Below are 20,941 nucleotides of genomic sequence, written 5' to 3'. Positions count from 1 at the left end.
TCGAATTAAGTAATACGTAACTTTTAATTACCTTTTTTTTTTGATAATTAAACTTTTAATTACCTTAGTTGAACTAATTTCCAGTACTAAATATCAAATCAATGGTGCATTTTTTCTAATTATAATAGGTAGCTGAGTTGTTTATTCAATTTATTATAATAAAAAAATAAAAAAAATAAAAATTCAAAATGTCATGACCAACTGTACTATTTACAATCACATCACATAATCCGTACAAACTCATAGCCATGACCAGCATAAAGAGTTTAGGACAAATTTAGATGAGTTGTAATGAAATAGCTAGGTCACATTCAATTCAATTTTTAAAAGAATAATAAAAATAAATGATAAATTAAAGAGGGAAGGAATCTTACTGTATAATATTTGTAACGAAGTCCTTTATTTGTTTGTATTTGCAAAATTGTACAATTGGGTTGTTAAAGTAATACGACGTCGCATGCAGTAGGAATGGACCCTGAATTGTGTGTGTGTTTTTTGACCGGGAGTGCGTGCGGGAAATTATATGCTACACCTGGTGAATATAACCAGACACCCTAATTAATAAGATTCTCACTACGGGTTCAATTATGGCCCAATGGGTTTTAAAAAATATAATTATAAAATAATTAAAAAAAGGACACATGTCAAGAAAATAGTCATCCGGTGAAAATCACCGGGTGTGTAGCATCGTATTCCCCGAGTGCGTGCTGCTGAAAAGTCACGTATTCTGCGGCGAAACAAATGTTGAAAAAATCCTCTTGTTTGATACTGTATTTAAATTATTATTAATTAAATAATTAATTATTTATTGATAAATCTGTTTGATAGTGTTTTGGAATGGTATCAATTATCAAATTAACGTTGCATGTAATCAATCCTCTAAACATGTGCTCATAGTTGTTTTTTCTTTTATTTATATTTAGACACGTATTTTTGGAAGTTCACTCAAATATTTTTCAGGGTAAATTACAACCACCCCTAAGGAATGATCAAATTACGAAAACTACCTATTGTTTGTGTAATTATAAACACCCTCAACTATAAATCTTCTTACACGTCCATCATTGCGGTTTCAAATTTCGTGGAATCTTCGAGATTGTATGGAATATTATATCACTTTTGTACCCGTTTTATTCCATTCGAACTCCACATTTTGAAGCAAGATGATCATAATTTGTGTTTTTTGGCTTGTATATATCATATTGTGGTGCATCAGAAACTGTATTTTTACACAAATGAGTACAAAATAAAGTAAATTCCACGAAATCTAGATAATTATATTGAATTTGACACCACAAGGGTGGATGCGTAAGAAAACATCATGGTTGAGGGGGGTAGATTTAATTATCCACACAAATGGGCTTTTTCCGTAAATTGACAATACCTCAAGGGGTTGGTTGTAGTTTACCCTAATTTTTATTTGAATTATTAACACTTCAATTTTTTAATTGCAGGGAGTAAGTAGTATGTGCATCATGAAAATATAGTAAATAAGCAATGAATCAATAATCTTGAAAATGTCTATTTTGGGCCTTATTAGAAAAGCCTTATCTGTTTTTTCTGTATAAAAAGCCCATCTTATGGCCCGAATTTTAAAGAAATAGAGTCCAAAGCCAAGTTCAATTAAAGCTCCAGTTATCATCGAAATGACGAGGCACACAAGTTTCTTTCATTTTTTTTATTATTTAAAATATATAATAAAAAAATAATATAATAATAATAATAAAGTCATAAAAAAATTCAGCTGATTTTCTTTTATTCTAATATAAATTATTAATAACAAAAAGAATAATATTTATAAATATATAAATAAAAGTTGAGCTTCAGCTCGCTATAAACTCGAACTCGAGCTCGCAAAGTTTGTTGTGGGCGCCTTGTTTACACGATGTAAGTGTGTCTGTGTGTGTATATATATATATATATGGCAAAAGGCAAAAATTGACATGACAAGGGACTTAAATGCACAGTGGTCCATAAAAAAACAGTCTTACAAATAAACTCATCTTAGTCTGATACCTTCTATAATATAATTTTTATCAATTACATCAATTATACTCTAACTTCCTTAATATTACACATTGACCCCAGGTTTAAATAAATATATCACATTAACCCCCATAATTTTTCAAAAAAACCTTATGTTTTTTTCAGAAAATATTTTTTCCCTACTAGATTCCTGTTGTTGCGGTTCTGCGGCGTTGACTTTTTTTTTTATTGATTTATTCATTTGAAATGTTGTTTTTTTTAGAAAACAAATATTGTAATTAATATTATTGTATTTGTTGCTACTGTCTCAGATAGTAATATTTGTGTTTTGGACAATAATATTACTCTTCAACAATGTTTGGAGTAGGAAAACCGTATATATATATATATATATATATATATATATATATATATATATATATATATATATATATATATATATATATATATATATATATATATATATATATATATATATATATATATATATATATATATATATATATCTTCAATTCAACAATGTTTGGAGTAGGAAAACCGTTGGCTCAACTAAAAGGGCGCCCACAGTAATACTAATACATCATGCAAAAGCAGGCAGGAAAACTTTATTAGTTATTCCCCCTTTCAACTAATAACATTAATCAACTGGTTTTTTATTTTCTACTATCTTTTTTTCCCAGTTTAATTATATATTAGCTCCTTTTTTTCTCATTCGTTTTTCTCCTTTCGGTACATTTTGTGGAAAGGAAGATTCCCGGAAACCGGGAGGGAGTTGGCGGAGTATGGGGGCCCACCGCCGTGAAGCGGGGGTGGTGTTGCTTTCCGTGACAGTATGGTGGGGTGCTGTTCTCTTTCACGTGCTTGCCACGCGCCTCTTTATCCCTACCCTATTTTCTGGATGCATGGAATCTCATAAACCATAATATTAATAATACCTATGGTGAAATTAAATCAGGTCAACAAAGTCCATATTATATATAAAGTAATAAAAACTAATTCAATTTTTTTTTTTATATATGTACAATAACTAGAAAAGGCTATTATTATTATATATGCATATATTTTTGTGTGTGTAGTACAAGCTTGATGATTGCTGCTTGCTAAACTGTACTACATCTAAATTTGATTTAATAAAATAAAAAAAACAATGTTCTATAAATTGACAATCTTCATTGACTCGGTTCTCTTGTTATATAATTGGTTTGACAAATTTAATTTATTGTATATTTCTATTTATGCTTTTATATTTCTTGAACAGGATTTTAAGTAACAATATAATAAAAAAAATTGATAATAGTTTATGCAAATTCAAATTTATCCGGAACAGGTTCTTAAACCATTAATTTATATATATATATAATATATCTTAATGTATATTAGTAATTTTAAAATAATAATAATAATAATAAATTATTTAATATTCGGGTTCAATAGTCAGCCCTAGCAAGCTTACACGTAGGAGTTTCTTTCTCCTTTACACCAACATAGAATGTGTCCCCATTCCCTGAAAATATATATATACCGCCATCCCTTTATTTCATTACATTTTAGATTCTCTCTCTCTCTCTCTCTCTCTCTCTCTCTCTCTCTCTCTCTCTCTCTCTCTCTCTCTCTCTCTTGTTTCTCTCTCCTGTTTCTCTCTTTAGAAATGAGAATGAGCTGCAATGGGTGCAGAGTTCTCCGCAAAGGGTGCAGTGAAGACTGCACACTCAGGCCTTGTCTCGAATGGATTAAATCACCTGAATCACAAGCCAACGCCACCCTCTTTCTTGCCAAATTCTACGGCCGAGCAGGTCTCGTCAACCTCATCAATGCCGGCGCCGCCGATCTCCGCCCTGGTACGTCACGCACAACTACTGCATATATATATAAACCACTTATACACGATTTAATTGGTGAAGTACTGACATGCAAATGTGTGTGTGTGTTTTTGGTCAACACAGAAATTTTCAGGTCACTTCTGTATGAAGCCTGTGGAAGAATAATCGACCCGGTGTACGGGTCGGTCGGAATGATGTGCTCCGGCAATTGGCCGCGATGCCAGGCGGCGGTGGAGGCGGTTTTGAGAGGCGCTCCGATTATGAAGCATGATGATTCTTCTTCTACCGCCGCCGCCGCTCGGGCCGGCGAGGAGTACCCGATCTCACCACTTCAGAGCTGCGACATCCGCCACCTATCCAAGGACTCCGCCACCGCCGCCGCCTCCCTCCACCGTGTCAGGACCCGGAACCGCTTCAAGCGCTCCGCCTCTCAGGCGAAAAACCAGGTTAACTCCCTCGTCGCCGATTTTGATCTAATCGAGCCAGAAGATAAGTTCACCATCACAGGATGGGAACACGGTGAAGAAGAAGAAGAAGATCAGAAAGATTTCATTGAGCAGCTGAAAAGGGCACCGAGTCATGACTCGGTCTCTGTTGAAACAGTCGAGCCGAGTTTGATGAACCGGGTTGAACAGCCGGTTCGGTGCGTCCTCAAACAGGAACCTGACCATGACATAGGGCTGGAGTTGACCCTGGGCCGTGATCCAGTGCTGCACGCTTATTTCTGATAGCGAAGCGTGACAAATCAAATTGCAGAAATTTAAATCCAATTTTGGAGGAGCCAGTCATAATTTCATGAGATATATATTAAAAAAAATAGGAGGATTTTAGTACTGCAGATCTTTTATCGAAGTTATTGCAGATTTTAAATAGGGTTTTTTTTTTTTTTTTTTTTTTTTCTTTTCTTTTATCCGTTTTGTTCTGCAATTAATGGTTTCTAGGGTTTGTAGGCTTTTGTAAATTTCAATGGAATCAAGACCATTTGACATATAATAAAATGTTGCCAACTTGTTATTTTGCTTTATAATAATATTTCAATCTCCTCTCCCGTTTATTTGATGTGTGTCTTTATCTGAGAGTTAGATGCTACAGCTAGTTATTTACATTGAGTGGATTTTGAACCGTATATTTGATTAAGTAATTATTCATTAAGCACATGTACACATATGTGTGTGATTATATGTTGATTAACGGCTCAAATCTACCACCCAGTGTAAATGATCAGATGTAGCATCTAATTTTCTTATTCTAATAGTTTTTTTTATTATTCCAAATTGTTTGGTCACCTCTCTCTCTCTCTCTCTCTCTCTCTCTCTCTCTCTCTCTCTCTCTGTGTGATTAAATGAAACGAAAGTGATGAAGGGTTCATAAATGATGGCAAAATCCAGAAAGGCGATGGTTGCAAGAAAGTGTTTGGTAAGAAAAAAGGATGAAATTAATGAACGTGGTAAAAGAAGTTGCACACGGTTTTTTCAGACAGCTGCCATTCATGCATCAGCCCCGGGGGATGTCTCGGCCACATCGACTCTCTTAATTAATTAATTAATTAATTACCCCTTAATCACTATTTTTTGCAATTAATTTAATTGAGATAAATAAAGTTGACATTTTGATGTGTTCTAAAGGGAAAAAAAATAGTAAAATACCATAGACGTTGTTAGTTCGTCGCATAAATAACTAGTTACTCCCGTCATGAAAGGGAATTTGCATTATTATTTTAATCCGAAATGACATTTTTGACTGGGACCAATTAAAGTTAAAATACTATGTTAATTATTGCTTAATTATTGTCACAATATATTTCCATAATCCCAGCACAACTTGACACAATTAATTAATCCCGCCAAAACCATTGGATAAGGGGTTCTTTTTCCTTCTTAATTAATCATGTAGTTGGGTTTAAGAAATCGTTTCGATTTATATATGATTTTACTATTTTGATTGATGACGTCACGAGTGACGACTTTTTCGCAAAGAAATCACATTATATATCAATTGAACGAATCAAGATTCTTTTCTATTTTAAATAGAAAAGAATCAATTGATATAAATATTTATATCAGCTGCAGGTTGCCACATATCGTTAAATACTAGTTAAAGTCATCGTTGTCTGAATACTTCAAATTAAATCTAGTTTTATTGGCTACAATAATGAATCTAATAATTATTAGTTAACTTAACGATTAATCTTCTACCCACGACTAAGGTTGCAAATGAACTGAGCCGACTCATGAGTTCGATGAGCTGACTCGACAAAAGCTCGAGCTCGAGCCCATCTTTAGTTGTTCATAAGCACACAAGCCGCTTCACATATATATATAACTTTTTTTTTTAATATAAAATTACTACTATATACTTATATATTAAAAAAAGTTACAGATTAATGTTTTAAATAATTTATAATAAAACTAAAATTAATATTATGTAAAAATTATAAAAAAAATACAAAAAATATAAGATGAGCTTAGCTCGAACTCAACATGTTCGGCTCGACTTGAGCTGGAGCTCGAATAGCTCATCAAATAAAAGCTCGATGAGCTTGAGCTCGAGCTCAAAAGTTGTGACGAGCTCTCCTTATTTACACTCCTACCAATGACTATTCATCCCACTGAGCCATGAATTAGGTCTAATATAAATTAATTAATTGCATATATATATATATATATATATATATATATATATATATATATATATATATATATATATATAATGGTTGTTGTGTCAACTTAGAAAAAATGAACGCTAGCAAGTAGCCGCAAAAGGTTACACCTCCAAATTAGATAATCATTTCCATTTAACTACTGATTAGTTTTTATTTATTTTTTAATCCAATATACTTCCTGGCCAATTTATTAATATTATGTGTCAGTTACAATACGTGGCGATTCAATGAATCTGTACAACAGTGTCAAGTGTGTGTATATTATATACAGAGAAATCTAAAGAGATCAGAATATTCATGAATCTAGGGTTACCTTCCAAGTGCTTTCAGAGGACTACTATAATTAGAGATTCCAGGTCAAATCAGAATATACTGAAATTTTGCTATCCATAAATAACCCTTTTCTTATTATTATAATAATGATTATTATTATTGTTTTATTTTGTAATTGCAACTTTTTAATAGACCGTACATAAAATACTATATTTATCCATCTTTCTAAGTGGTAGTACCAAATTGGTGGGACCTAGCTTGTGTGCCCATCCACACGCCAAGATTAAATTATTCTACTAATTTGCATTAATCTAATTAATCAACTACTAATTAACCCCTCTATCACGGACTATAACATGTATGAAAAGCATCTTTGAACATTTAGAAATAGTACAATTTTTTGGATAGGTTTAGTCTTTAGTCTATGTTATAACTTAAGGACTACAATGAGTATTTTTTTAAGGAAAAAAAACCGACAACGTTTTAGTTTCTTCTGATATCTCCAAATAAATTAAACATTTGTTTAATGGGATGATAATGTGATGAAGTTCTTCGTCTGGAAGTAATAGGCTTTACCGTAATATATCTTCAATTCTATGAATGTTGAGTTGTTATCATGCATCTGAGTGAGTTAGTTACTATAGTTTCTTACACTACTGAAAAACAGTGCTTTTGTGACAGAATATTTGTTACATACCAAATCTGTCACAATGAGTGACGGAGTTAGTGATAAATATGTGACCGTTTCTAACGAAAATGATGATTTACGTACATCTAGTAGTCACGGATGTGTGACAGATGTTATGACGATTTTTATGAAAAGCTTTTCCTATAAATTGAACAATTTAAATTCAGAAATTTCAAAATTTTAATGAGTAGGATAGGGCTCATATGGAAAAAGTCCAAGAAAGGCTAAATACCAGAGAGGCCCAAGAGAAGTTAAAACATCAAAGTAGCCCATAAAGTGACGTGGGTGTGGCCTAGCCCACGTAGATAACATTATACTCATCTTTTATATGGATAAATCATTAAAAATCGATTTGATGTGATAGTTGATTTTAAATGCTTTAAATGTCAAAAAATTTTAAAAAAAAATCAGTTAAATTTATTCAGTAAAATAGATGAATTAAACGGTCCCAGGGTCCAATCCTCTGTTTTCATAAAATTTTTTTATGGATGAATGTAAATTATAGTAATTAAACGGTCCATTAGAGTAGTATTTGGATCTGGTACCTACAAGAATACAACATTTATTGAAGTTGAAATTTCCACACTACATCGACAGCCAGATACTCGATTTTTGAAACCATACTTGTGTATTTTTCTACTTACTCATCCCTTCAAGTCAAGCTGCTATCAGCCTATCATCATCCACTAAGTTTTAGGGTTATAATTTTTAAATTTTGTTCGAATAATGAAAATATATATAGTTAATTTTAAAATAATAAAGTTTAATATATTTCTCAATATAAATTATTGCCCAAAGAACGAATTAATATCCACTTTTGTAAGGAAAATAGTCCAACTTGAAAGCCTTGTGGTTTAAACTCATATAATTGGTATTGCTTGAAATGAAATTAGGGGCACTTTTTTGCAATGTCAATTTTCATGTTACACCAAATGTAAACAATATATATATGTACATTAACTGATTTTTACTTATTTATTTACACCAAATACTATATTACATATCTACACCCAATGTACATATATATACATACATACACACATTATGTAGATATATAACATGTGACCTATGTATTAAGTAACGAAAACGCAGGTGCCTCAAGATTAGCTCTCTTAACGAACCTACCTTTCATTCTAGGTCTCTTTTCAGCATTCAATTTCCGAACCTCGTATCTTATTTTCTTCGAAAATAATCTCTTTCGCCTCTTCTCTCTATACCTAGAAACCCTAGCTTCTCTTCCTCCGTCTCCTGTGGCCGCTGCCGGAATATTCTCATTTAACTTCCCGGTTTCTCCGTTCACACCCATTGTTCCACATGCGCCCTAAAAATTTCAAGAATAATATTCAATATACATATAATAATGTAATTTATTATAATTAATTAATTAATTGTCAACCCTAAATATCCAAGTTTAGAACAAGAGACGGTACGTACCGAGAATTCCGGCCAATGGCAACCGGAAATAAGCTCCGGCGGACGTTCTCCGGTGGTCCACGGAGACTTGTGTTTGTCCCAAGCTGACATCACGCCACCATAATCCAGCTTCAAAAGGGTCTTTTCGTAATTCTCCATCGCGAAATTCTCAAAATTATTAAACGCGGCAATTTCTTCTTCTTCTTGTTCTTGTTCTTCGCCCGTAGTGGGAGAATAATCGAAGTCGAAATTCAGCTCAAAAGTCTCCCTCCCCATATCAAATTCAACCTCAATTTGATGATGATTTTCTTCGACCTTCACGCTTTCGTCGCTTAGCCAAAATAACTCGTTCGAAGACAATCCTCTCCCGCCATTTTCGTCGTCGCAATCATCGAGAAAACCTAATCCTTCCATATTATTAAAAGATTCATGAAAATCTTCCATCCCTTTTCCCAGTAAGCTCTCCGCAAACTCATCAAGATCCATTCCCGACGACGAAGACGGAAGAATATTCCGTTCCGAAGTGTTTGCTTCGTGTGTAATAAAATCAGATAAGGGTTCGAAAATCGGAACCCGATAAAGAAGCTGCTCCTCGTTTTCTTCTTCTTCGTTTGATTTTTCTTCACTGGAATTATTAATCTCAGGCACAAGAGGGAGAGGGTGGTTGATATTCGAAAAGAGTGCTGGTTTGCCATTCTTTTTGTGGCGAGGTGTTCTTGCTTTTCTGGTGAAACCCTGATGCCAATTGGACGGCTCAGATTTAATCTTGTGGATTGATGCGGATTTGAGAAGAACCCTTTCATGGCGGCGAGCGAGAGAGTTTGCTGAGTGGACTGAAGAGTCGCACGATTGGCACAAGAAGGCGTCGTCGGCGGCGCAGTACCAGCGGGCGCGTTTCTTGATACAGCTGTCGCAAGCTCTGGCTGATTTTCCGACAATCGTGTCGGATAATTTTCTGTCGGAATCCATTGTTGTTTGCTTGTGTTTTGTGATGTATACGAGAAGAAGAAGAAGGAAGATGAAGAAAGAAGTTTGTGTTTAGTTTCAAAAACTGGAAAAGGGTTTCATTGTGTGTATGTAGAGTTGAAAACTCAGTGAGTGCAATTATTTCAGTTGGTGAGGGTCCCACAATAATATTAATTAATAAAAATGTATTTTTATTTTTGTGATTGAAATTAAATATTTATTTTCATTCTTTAAATGCTCAACAAAAAATATATATATACTTATTTTTGTTGTTACAAAAGTTTGAATATTTTCAGTTGAATTTTTTTCTAAAATTTAAATTAATTCATATAAGAAATAATTATTGTGATGGCCATAAATTAAAAAAAAATGAGTTAATAAATATAAAAAAACTATTTTATGTTTCTATGGTGTTTATATAAAATTTAAAAAATATTTATATATTTTCTGGCCTAATTTTTTTTAATAATAGAAAAGATATTAAATTGGTTGAAAAAAGTGACAATTAATATTTGAAAAGGCAGAAAATAAATATTTTTTAGAAGTCAAAAAATAAAAAAAGTAAACAAAACTTGCCCATACCATTTCAAACAGAGGAACGAAGGGGCAGAGTTGCTACTGGGACCCACAGTAGGCCTTTAACAAGTCTCCTATTGGTTAAGACAGAAGACTAATCATAATCTCTGGCTGCTGATTGGCTGCATGTCTGATTATGGGATTTCCAGTGGGGCAACAACTAAAGATGGGAAATAGACATTTGATCCAATCTTATAATATATTCGGTAAATAGCATTTAACCCCCTTTAGTTTGACAATTTTGCATATGTACCCCTTGTACTTTCAAAAATTATTTTTTTCTAATGTGTATGATTATGTGTTTAAATTAAAAGTACAAGAGGATAATGTGCTCATATTGAAAGATAAAAGGGTCGGTGTGCAAAAAGTTCAAACCACAAGGGAGTTAAGTGCTATTTATCCTAGTATATTTCTCCTCGCTGCATCTCATTCTCTCACGAAGTCGACCTTTCTGGTCGGATTTTCTTTTTCATAATACTTTAGTTTGGTCCTCTATAACTAAATTTCATTATTAGTAAAATTGAAATTTATCGATGGAAGAAATTAGGAAATTATTCGGCTAATTGATTTGTCAATCTTTAACCTTTCTAGTGTCACTATTTACTTTTTTTTATTATTAATAAGAATTAAGGTACAAGCTACTATTGTCTATTAAGAGTAATAGATTAAACCCGTAAAGGATGGCCTAGCGGTTGCAGTAAGTGAATTTATGTCAATTGACCGAAATTCGAATTTTCTTCCAAAGTTCACTAGGTCGAGCTTGTCGCAGACTCGCACATGGTCAACCTAATTTAATTTACGTCTTTTATAGTTCGCAAACTATTATATGAGAGTGTAGATTTTATCCGGTGCACATTGCAGTGGAGAAAAAAGTATATATCATGACAAAATTACAATTGACATATTGTCCATAAAGTATTAGTAGTTTCTGGATGAGAGTGGTCCTGTACTTTTGTTCCAACCAAAACTGATGTTTGGGTAAGATAACTAAATACATACATTTATTTCAATATACTTACTTACATTAATATTTAAATAATTATACACACATCTACAAATCGAAATAGCAATAAAAATTTGAGATAAAGTTAAGTAGCATATAATTGAAGAAGAATACAAACACCAAAACGTAGAAATCAGGATCTTACAATGTGATACGGTGGACAAAATACATGCCAAATTTTCCAATTTCATAAAGAATTTTATTTTCTTGAATAAAATAAATAAATATGTCGGCCATCGTTTTCGAGCCACCATTTCAACTAGATGAATATTTCCAAAACTTTTCAATCAGGTTTGTGCACTCAATATTTATAAAATTTAGTCATTTAGCCAATTTCTTATTATTGTGTGTTAATTTATATAGTTCCAATTAACGGTGAAAAAATCGGACCGATTATATCAGAATTAGTACTTTTTGGAAAAATAACATAAAAAGCTATTTTTTTTCAAATTAAAAATCAATTTCTAATCATGTTCCGAATTTTTTGAAGAAAAGTAAAAAAATACTAATAAGAATTTCGAAAATTAAAATAAAAAAAAATCTATTTATCTCAGATGGGCTTGATAATTTGGATTTGGATAGGTCCAAGCCCATATAATTAAAATCATTGTGGCCCGAAAGCAAAATTTCATCAGTACTTCGGGCCCATTTCTTGTTAGCTCAGTCGTACCAATCTTGCAAACAAACGAAGAAAGAAAAATTATTTCTTCGAAGAATCAGAAATTCATCTTTGAAAACCTCCCTCAAATTCACAGGTATACTAATTTCATCAACTATTTGTTTATGGCTTAATTGTATGTAAAATTTAATCTCATGTTTTTTTATTTTCTATTCGTGAATTTATTGTCTTAAAAACCCCATGTTTGTGTGTGCGCCTGCGTTTTTGTTATCGATGCTGCTATTCTTCCTCCTGGATAATTCGTGCATTAATTAATTCTTGGATTTTTTTTTATAATTTATTTATTCATTTTGATGATCGATTGCCCAGCAAAAAAAAAAAAAAATCGAGGCTTTGGGTGTGATTTGTGTATGCCTGAAAATCACTAATTTATTAATTTATTAATTAACATTCTAAAATTAATTTGGAAGAGATAGTAGATTTCACTCTTGAATGGGATCCAAAATGGGTTATTCTGTAATTATTTAAAAATGCTGTCGGTTTAATTTTTTTTTTTATTTATTTTTAATTGAGATAAGATAATTAATGTGTGTGAATGAGTGATTTTTGCCGGAAAGGAAGCTTCTTAATAAAGTGGCATTTTTAGTAATTTTTCGTATATTACAGTACAGTCGAGAGGCGAAATTCATAATGCAGTGTAAGTAAGTGGCCAATAGGGTTCACTGCAAATGAATCGAGAAAGTAGTTTACGTTAATTTACAACGTCTTACGCAGGGGCTCCCTAATTAGTGATGCCACGTCACCCCAACAGCTACCGCGGGGCCCACGAAGATCCACGCTCGTTCATGCACCGGGGGCCACCGCCCCTCCCCCACCCCCACCCCGCCCAGCTGGAAGAAGAGCTCGATCTCCAACAGAGAGACATCCAACGACTCCTGTCGGAAAACAGGCGAGTGGTGGACGACAACGTGATGCTCCAACGCGACCTGGCAGCTGTCAAAGACGAGATCCACAGATTAAATCAATCTGTTATTCCTAAACTGCAGGGCGAGAGTGGGGCCCACAGGAGGGAGCTGGTCGAGAGAGGGCTCAGCTTAGAGGCTCAGCTCCGATCAGCCGAGCCGCTTAGGAAAGAAGTTGTTCAGCTGAGAGACGAAGCCAAGAAATCGAGCTCTCAAAGGCAGGATTTGTCCGCGCAGGTTCAGAATCTCGAAAAGGATGTCGGCAAATTGCAAACGGAGAATAAGAAAGTTGCTTCTATGAAGAGCGATATCGATAAGATGAGGAAAGACGTCGTTGATGCCAGGTATATTAATTTGAATTTGCGTACTTACTTATTTAGGTCTCGTTTGGTCATTGTGATTGGACTTGATAGATAATATAACCGTGATAGTAATTGAGCATGCGATTATATATTTGGACTTTGGAGTAAAAAAAAGAATATCGCGTATAATAGAAAGCTTGGAGATGATTCGAATGTTTTATTTGTCGTTGAAGTGTTGCTCAAATGTTGTGTCTATGTTTTATTTAGGAGAATATTTGAGTATGAGAAGAAAGGAAACGAAGAGTTGGTGGAGCAAAATCGAGCAATGGAGAAAAACCTTATCTCAATGGCTCGTGAAATAGAGCAGTTACGTGCTGAGCAAGCAAGTGCTGACCGGAGGGCAATCGGTACTAAATTCTTTCTCATAAATAAACGGAACAAAAGCACATATATATATATATATATATATATATATATATATATATATATATATATATATATATATATATATATATATATATATATATATATATATATATATATATGTTTATGTTACTAAATTAAAATGACATTTAATTACGCAGGTGCTAGAGGGTATGGGATGATGGATGGAAGCCCGGAAACGAGATATCCGGGGCCGTATGGTGATGTGTATGGGGCCGGGCCGTGGGGTACGTATGATAAGCGGGGCCCACCTCCAAGACGTTGATCCTTATTGGGAACTATGGTTAGTGAACCGCGGTTTGTAATGTTTGAATCGAATCCTTGAATTGGTCGAGTATGGTAAAGTTGAAGGGTTAGAATGCAAAGAGTAAATGTGGAATGTGTGTTGTAATACAATTAGATCTCGTTCGATAGGCTTTATGTATTGCTAATTGAGGTTGATTTTTCGTCCGATGGTATGATTTATTGTTGGTGTGTAACGTAATCAAACAATCGAAACATATCACATAGATAAAATTCGGAAGATGGAAAATAATCACAATTTAGATGGAACATTTGACTCGTGTTCAAGTGTTTGTTTTATACTACATCTGAGTGAAATTTGCTTGATTGTGTTCTGCCATACACGTGTGTAGATCTATATATATTTTACACATCCAGTGTGTGTTAGTTTTGGTTTCCAATAGTATTTATTTTTGTATATTTTTGTAAGAATAATTAAATAAACAGAAGAAGTAAAAATTGAAATGTATCTATATATAGGACAACAAAAATGGGTAAATTTTATGAGTAAATAAATAATACAAAAACCAACAATAAACACTGAACTGGAATAATGTGAACTAAGCCTAGTTTATGTAAATCATTTTTTCTCCTTGAGAACTCGAGAAACCCTTTGAACGGTAGAGGGAGTTGTCCGACAGCAACCGCCTATTAGTTTAGCTCCGGCATCTCTCCATTTTGTCGCAAACAACTCAAATTTCTCATCATCGAAACATTTCGATGGCTGCAAAAAAAATTTAAAAAAAATCCACAATTAGGTCAAAATTTAAATTTCCAATTTTTTTTTTTTTTTTTTCTCGAAATAGTTGAAAAACAACTAACCAGCCATCTTTTAGCAATCCCATCCCATATCTCACCACTGTTGGGATACACAACAATGGCCTTTCCAGTCAACTGCAGATATATTTTCATTTTCAACTTAATTAAATCGATAAAAAAATAATAATTAAATTCACTTTTAATCTATATATATATATATATATATATATATATATATATATATATATACCTCTTTGAATGTTTGTATTAGGCTAAGCACAAAATGAGGTGGAGCACAGTTAATTCCAACAGCACAAACCCTAGTGCTCTTATTGATAACTCTAAGGCAATCCTCAAAGCTTTCTCCCGACGGAGCATTTTCGCCATCCACCGAACTGAAACAGATCCATGACGGAATATCCACTTTTTCTTCCTCGAGTAACTCCACACACGCCTGTCCAAAATCGATTTATTAATTTTAAAATAGTGATTACTAGTTTTTTATACATTTACATATTAAAATTTTGCTTATTTCATTAATATATATACCTGAGCCTCCAGTTTGTTAGGAATGGTCTCGAAAGCAAGCAAATCTGGCCCCGCTTGAACGAGAACTTGCAGCCGACGCCGGTGAAAATCCTTCAATTTTTCCAGTGTTACGGTTGGACCGTAGTTGCCGCTGAAAATTTAAAAAAGGGGGCCCCACAGGAATCAGTTAAACGCAGGAGTGGAAATCGGACAAATTGAATCAGAATTAGCAACTTCGGAAAAATTCTGATTTGTTTCGGAAGTGAAAACTAATTACAAATTCATTCCAAGACAATCAGAAATCGGAATTTCGGAAATTGGAACGAAAAAACTTGTTCCAGAATCGAAAATCGGCACGGTTCCGCCAATTCAAATTTTTAGTAGCCTAAAACGTAAAGTCAGAATTTTCGAAATTCGGAACACGGAATTTTTGTAGGATAGGAAAACATAATCCCATACAGAAATTCCAATTCCAATATCAGAAAAATCGAGAATCGGAATTTTCAGAATCCGGAATGAAATATTGTTCCAAAATCGGAAATTTCGTTCCAATTTAAAATTTAAACGGCTATATAGAAATTTTCACAGACCTGTACTCTGATCCATCGGCAAGATATGCGCCGTAGCTACCAATGGAGGCAGCAATGAGAGCTCTGTTGTGATTATTTTCGGGCTTCCATTTTACTGAGGCCCAAAACTTATCACGGGCTTCTGCTGCAATTTTTACACTTTTTGTAAGCAATGATTCTGCTTCTTCCATGGACAATCCCCTTGATAGAAATCCTGGTATAGTTGCCTAATCATTCATAAAAAATAAAAAAAAAATAAAAAAAAAATCAACATAAACTGAAAAAAACAAATAAGAAGATCCAGAAAAAAACAAATAAACAGATTAAAAATAAAATAATAAAATAATAAATAATAATAATTTGCAAACCTGATATGAGGAGGTTACTATAACATCTGCACCAGCTTCCAAATACTCCAAATGCACCTGCAAAAAATTAAATCCATATATTTTATTTAATTTTTTTTATAATAATTAATAAAAATTAAAAAGTCCAAATGTACATAAACATAATAAATAGAAATATACCTTTGTGATGAGATGAGGATCTTTGATAAGGCAGAGTGCGCTCCAAAGAGGATCATTAATGAGAGCGCCGTGCCTCTCCAACTGGGTGGCGAAACCGCCGTCGACGACGGCGCAACCGCCGGCCTTCTCTAACAGATCATCCAGTACATTTCCCTTGGCGATTCCATTCTGTATCCCCATTTCTCTGTGTTTCTCCAAAAATGCAAAATGGAGGATTAGGGTTTTTAAAGGAGAACAAACAAATAGGCACGTTAACTGGATTAGGTTGCTGCTTTTTGAGAATGCTTAAAAATGTCGAATGCGTGTATTTCGACTTTCGAGTTTTACAGTTTTTAAGAGAGAGAGAGAGAGAGAGGAGAGAGAAAGAGAGAATTATGCGTGTGAAAAGTTGAACGGGGACGGCTTCTGCGGTCTGGTACTTAGTTGGCATCCACCTGGACTTCTTTTCTATTTTTTATTCTAATTTTTTATTAATATTAATAAGGATTAAAATTGGAAATATTATTATTAATCACCGATTTTTTTATTTTTTTATTTTTTTTATGAAATTTATCACCGATTTCAAAACTTAAACAACGAAATTTTTTTTTTTTTTCTGCAAAATTGGATATGATTATTCTTTCCACATTATCTTCGATATCTTTTGCATGGAATGTTTTGTCAAATCTCAAAATTATTTCGATATGGAAACAATACTATAATTAGTTTTAATTTTTAGGGTAAATTACAAGCACAACTGAGATATGGTGAAATTACGAAAATCCCTCTTTTGTTTGGATAATTACAGTCACCTCCTAACTATGTATTATTTTACGAAAAAATCCATCCAGTTTAGGGATGTTAAATTGGTAAAACCGAACCGAAATTTTGGTACGCCAACATTTCATACCGTTTAACGAAATGAATATACAATTTGGTTCGATAAAGAACCGAATTACATAAATTTTATGTAAAAAGTTTTAAATAGAAGGGGTAACTGTAATTACGCAAACAAGAGAGATTTTTTCGTAATTTGACCATACTCTAAGGGGTCGCCGTAATTTACCTTTTCAATTTTTATTTCTTTTCTGCTACAAATCCAATTCATCTACCAACCAAATTTGTGCACACGCGTTAGAATTAATTTAATAATTAATTTATGAACACAGTTAGTTTTGGCCAATTAAGCCCTTGATGCAAACTAAAAGTTAGACTAATTAAAATGTGATTGACTTAATATAAAATAGAATTCTTTGTGCTTTTAGCAAATTGACCCCTTTTTTTTACGACGAAATGTTCACGGCGACTTGACTTTCATAATATATTCAAATTTATAAGAGCCCTAATTTGGTGACACATCTCCATTGAAGGTTGGTGGAGTATTTTGCCTTATAACCTTTTATGCAATGTTACTAAAAGAACCCTTCGCGGCGGGATTCTAAATTAAGAAATCTCATTCGATCTGGCTGTAATACTACGTTGAATAAATATTATATAAATGGTGTAGAATAATTGGTTATTATGTAGCACCCTATGCTATGCAAGATTTTTTTGTTGGATTAATATATATTTTTTTTTGTGAAGAAGAAATTCGAAGTCAATTATATTTATTTTTGGTGGATTAATATCTAGAATTAAAGGACCATGTGGCATTGTCTATTATTAACATCGATGAGAAAATGGCAAGGACCATGTTTATAAGTGTACATGGTCGGCCTATCCCTCATTTTTTAAATTATCTTCATATATTCATAATATTAAATAAATAAGTCGAATTAGGCCGAAAAGTAGTGTGGTTTTTTTAACTTCAGTATTTATGCATGCAAGTGTGGTCTAGTTTATGTAACACGTAAATTTCAACTTCAAAACATTTTCTTGTTTTTAAAACATTTTTTGTTCGGTACTTGATGACATATGTGAATGGGTAATTTTTTTTTCTATATTTTGTTTTTTTTAAGTACTAATTGCACCAACAATTGACTTGACTACTTGATTTACTTTTGGGACACATGAATTTGATGAAATCAACTAGTGGTAGGTAATAAATTTGTTGACTAGGTATGTTAATGTAATGCAGGCAAGAATTTAAATCATTAGAATCAATTTTCAAATTAGACTTCAAAAGTCAACGGATAAATAGGATGGAGTTGGCCGCCAACAAATTGAGTAGATGTTCTATTGTATTTAATTCATTAATTGTGTTGAATGTCGAAGAAATGTTTGAATATTGAACAATTAAACTTATTTCATGTCTGAAAATTAGTAATTTCTAAGAAATATTTTTTCGTATCTTACTTTCTGATAAATAAATTATAATAAAAAAAAATTGTTTTTGTCAAAGCCCAATATATATGTTAAAAAGTGTATCAGAAAAGAAGCCCAGCCCAGCCCAGTGTCCCAACATGCTATTAGAGTATAATTAACTCCAACGAGACACAATTTATTTCTACCTATAAATCCCTAACTTCATTAATTAAATATTTAATAGTCATTTATTGACTAAATCTCACACCTAATAGCAAAGCTTACAAAAATATTTGAGAAAATAAAAATAAATTTTACTAGAGCTCGCAAAGCTTAAAAAAATATGCTACAACGAGAATAATAGCAAAATTAAGATCTTCTAAGTATCAGCTCGAATACTTCGGTTCGCTCCGCTATTTAACATAAATTTGTTTACTATATTAAGTGTCGCTTTAGAGTTTTCAGATACGAGATCTTATTTAATTTGTAAAGAACCCGTAACCAATTTGGATCTTTTGAGTATTAACTCGAATACTTTGGTTCGGCCCGCTATTTGGCATAAATTTCTTCTGAGTATTAACTCGAATACTTTGGTTTGGCCCGCTATTTAGCATAAATTTGTTTACTAAATTAAGTGTCGCTTTAGAGTTTTTAAATACAATATTTTTCTTAAATTTGTAAAGAACTCGTAATCAATCATATTTGCGCGACTGCGAGATTTAGAGGGGTGCTTCAAAAGTTTATATTTACATATCATGAATTCGCCATTTAATACATATCCCTTTTTTTTGTAATTATAAGAGAAAAATATTAGCGAGAGAAGTAAAGGAAAGATAGTGTCTATAAGTGGAAAAAACCGAAAACTCGAAACCCGAATAAGGGTCAAAGTAAAGAAGAGAAGATATGTCCTTAGATTAGATACATTGAAATAATGTACAATGAAAATTTTGTACTCAAGAACCTTAAATTAACCTTAAAAACTGCTACATTCAAATGTCGGAATCTTCACCGAATATTAAAAAAGAACTAACAAAAAACACCATTTTCGTCAATGTGGATTCTAAGATCATCGATCTTACTGAATTCACCCACCAAATACCCATACCGATCAAACACTTGCACACCATTGAAGAACCCAAATTCCTCATCTGGCGGATTTCCCGACGAAACTTCCTCCTCCACGGCGGCGCCGCCGCCGGTTTCATCAGAGGTCTCATTCTCGTGAACCCAATCGAATCTTCGGTGGGTCAACAGTTTTTGGTCAAACTCACGCTTCTTGGAGAGGTACGCCACGGAAGCAGCTTCTGCGGTGTTGAAAGTGCCCAGCCAAACACGCTTCTTCTTAAACGGGTCGTTGATTACGGCGGCGAATTTGCCAAATTTCCTCCGCCGTACTCCGGCGAGACTCGATTTCCCGGTCAGCTTGTTAGAACTCATGGATCCTCCCATCGGATTTTCACCAGAAAAATTCGCGATTTTGGGGAGAAACTTTGCCTTGTCAACGATAAATTCGTGGGCTTTTGTCTTTGATTTTATCTGGGTCGATTCGATTTCGTCGGAGGATGAATCGGTGGCTTCTGGATCAGGGTATGTAACTCTGAATTTCATCGTGTTGTTTGTGAGATCTTCCGTAAAGAAGATTTTTTTTATTTGTAAATTTTCGTATCTGGATTTTAAGTAATTATCGTTTTGCACGGCTGAGTGGAAATCAAGAAATCTTGGCATATTTATTGTGGGTGACGACGGAGAATTCTATGGAAATTGTTATTACATAATCAATTCATTATTCATAAAATAATAATCATTAAATTTAGTTGAATTAAATTAAACATATTAATGAAAATGATTGTGACAATGATAATTAGGGATGACAAATTAACACACGCGCCCATTTTATCTAATAAGAATAATACCCCATTGGATGAAACTCATACTGTGACAATGATAATTAGGGATGACAAATTAACTCGCGCGCATTTACCCGAATAATACTCTCTTTGTTCTCGATAACGATAATTAGGGATGATAAATTAACTCGCGCACATTTTAACTAATAATACCTACTCAGTTCTCGACAATGATAGTTAGGAATGACAAATTAACTCGAGCGCATTTTACCGAATAATACCCTCTCTGTTCTTGTTCCCGTTCCGGCCTTATATATATATATATTTTTTTTTGCCAATTTTATACATCAATTATTATATTATAGATTTTAATACTCTTTACTAAATATTAAAATAATAATTTTATAGATATTTAGGGGTGCTTTTGCTTAATAAATTATATTTTTTGAATAAAAGTAATATTATGGATTTATTAAAGTTAATTCTTATAAT

The 20,941-nt window shown here is 33.1% G+C and overlaps 5 protein-coding genes across 5 annotated transcripts; 2 read left to right on the top strand and 3 right to left on the bottom strand.

Moving 5' to 3' along the window:
• The first annotated feature begins 3,557 nt into the window (after positions 1–3,557).
• LOC105966052 (LOB domain-containing protein 42) lies at positions 3,558–4,819 on the top strand. Its single transcript, XM_012990593.2, has 2 exons — positions 3,558–3,824; positions 3,930–4,819. The coding sequence occupies exons 1-2, from the start codon at positions 3,635–3,637 to the stop codon at positions 4,532–4,534; spliced, it is 795 nt and encodes a 264-aa protein (XP_012846047.2). The 5' UTR covers positions 3,558–3,634; the 3' UTR covers positions 4,535–4,819.
• A 3,460-nt stretch (positions 4,820–8,279) lies between these two features.
• On the bottom strand, positions 8,280–9,916 carry LOC105966210 (zinc finger protein CONSTANS-LIKE 16). The gene is made up of 2 exons (XM_012990776.2): positions 8,864–9,916; positions 8,280–8,750 (listed from the first exon to the last, which is right to left on the bottom strand). Exons 1-2 carry the CDS (start codon positions 9,809–9,811, stop codon positions 8,496–8,498), a joined length of 1,203 nt encoding a protein of 400 aa, XP_012846230.2. The 5' UTR covers positions 9,812–9,916; the 3' UTR covers positions 8,280–8,495.
• A 2,105-nt stretch (positions 9,917–12,021) lies between these two features.
• LOC105966175 (protein FLX-like 3) lies at positions 12,022–14,206 on the top strand. Its single transcript, XM_012990741.2, has 4 exons — positions 12,022–12,142; positions 12,781–13,312; positions 13,538–13,677; positions 13,855–14,206. Exons 2-4 carry the CDS (start codon positions 12,798–12,800, stop codon positions 13,977–13,979), a joined length of 780 nt encoding a protein of 259 aa, XP_012846195.2. The 5' UTR covers positions 12,022–12,142; positions 12,781–12,797; the 3' UTR covers positions 13,980–14,206.
• Positions 14,207–14,449: 243 nt separating this feature from the next.
• On the bottom strand, positions 14,450–16,761 carry HMT-1 (Homocysteine S-methyltransferase family protein). The gene is made up of 7 exons (XM_012990740.2): positions 16,380–16,761; positions 16,221–16,277; positions 15,874–16,079; positions 15,305–15,434; positions 15,006–15,209; positions 14,819–14,890; positions 14,450–14,720 (listed from the first exon to the last, which is right to left on the bottom strand). Exons 1-7 carry the CDS (start codon positions 16,557–16,559, stop codon positions 14,577–14,579), a joined length of 993 nt encoding a protein of 330 aa, XP_012846194.2. The 5' UTR covers positions 16,560–16,761; the 3' UTR covers positions 14,450–14,576.
• A 2,729-nt stretch (positions 16,762–19,490) lies between these two features.
• Positions 19,491–20,364, bottom strand: LOC105966041 (uncharacterized). Its single transcript, XM_012990581.2, has one exon. It carries the CDS (start codon positions 20,325–20,327, stop codon positions 19,629–19,631), a length of 699 nt encoding a protein of 232 aa, XP_012846035.2. The 5' UTR covers positions 20,328–20,364; the 3' UTR covers positions 19,491–19,628.
• Between the last annotated feature and the right edge of the window lie 577 nt (positions 20,365–20,941).

The sequence above is a fragment of the Erythranthe guttata genome, chromosome 5 (genome assembly GCF_056151865.1).
Source record: "Erythranthe guttata isolate IM_541 chromosome 5, IM_541, whole genome shotgun sequence".
Taxonomy (NCBI): domain Eukaryota; kingdom Viridiplantae; phylum Streptophyta; class Magnoliopsida; order Lamiales; family Phrymaceae; genus Erythranthe; species Erythranthe guttata.
Note: the sequence above shows the minus strand (reverse complement) of the source record. Positions and strands in the feature narration are given on the sequence as shown.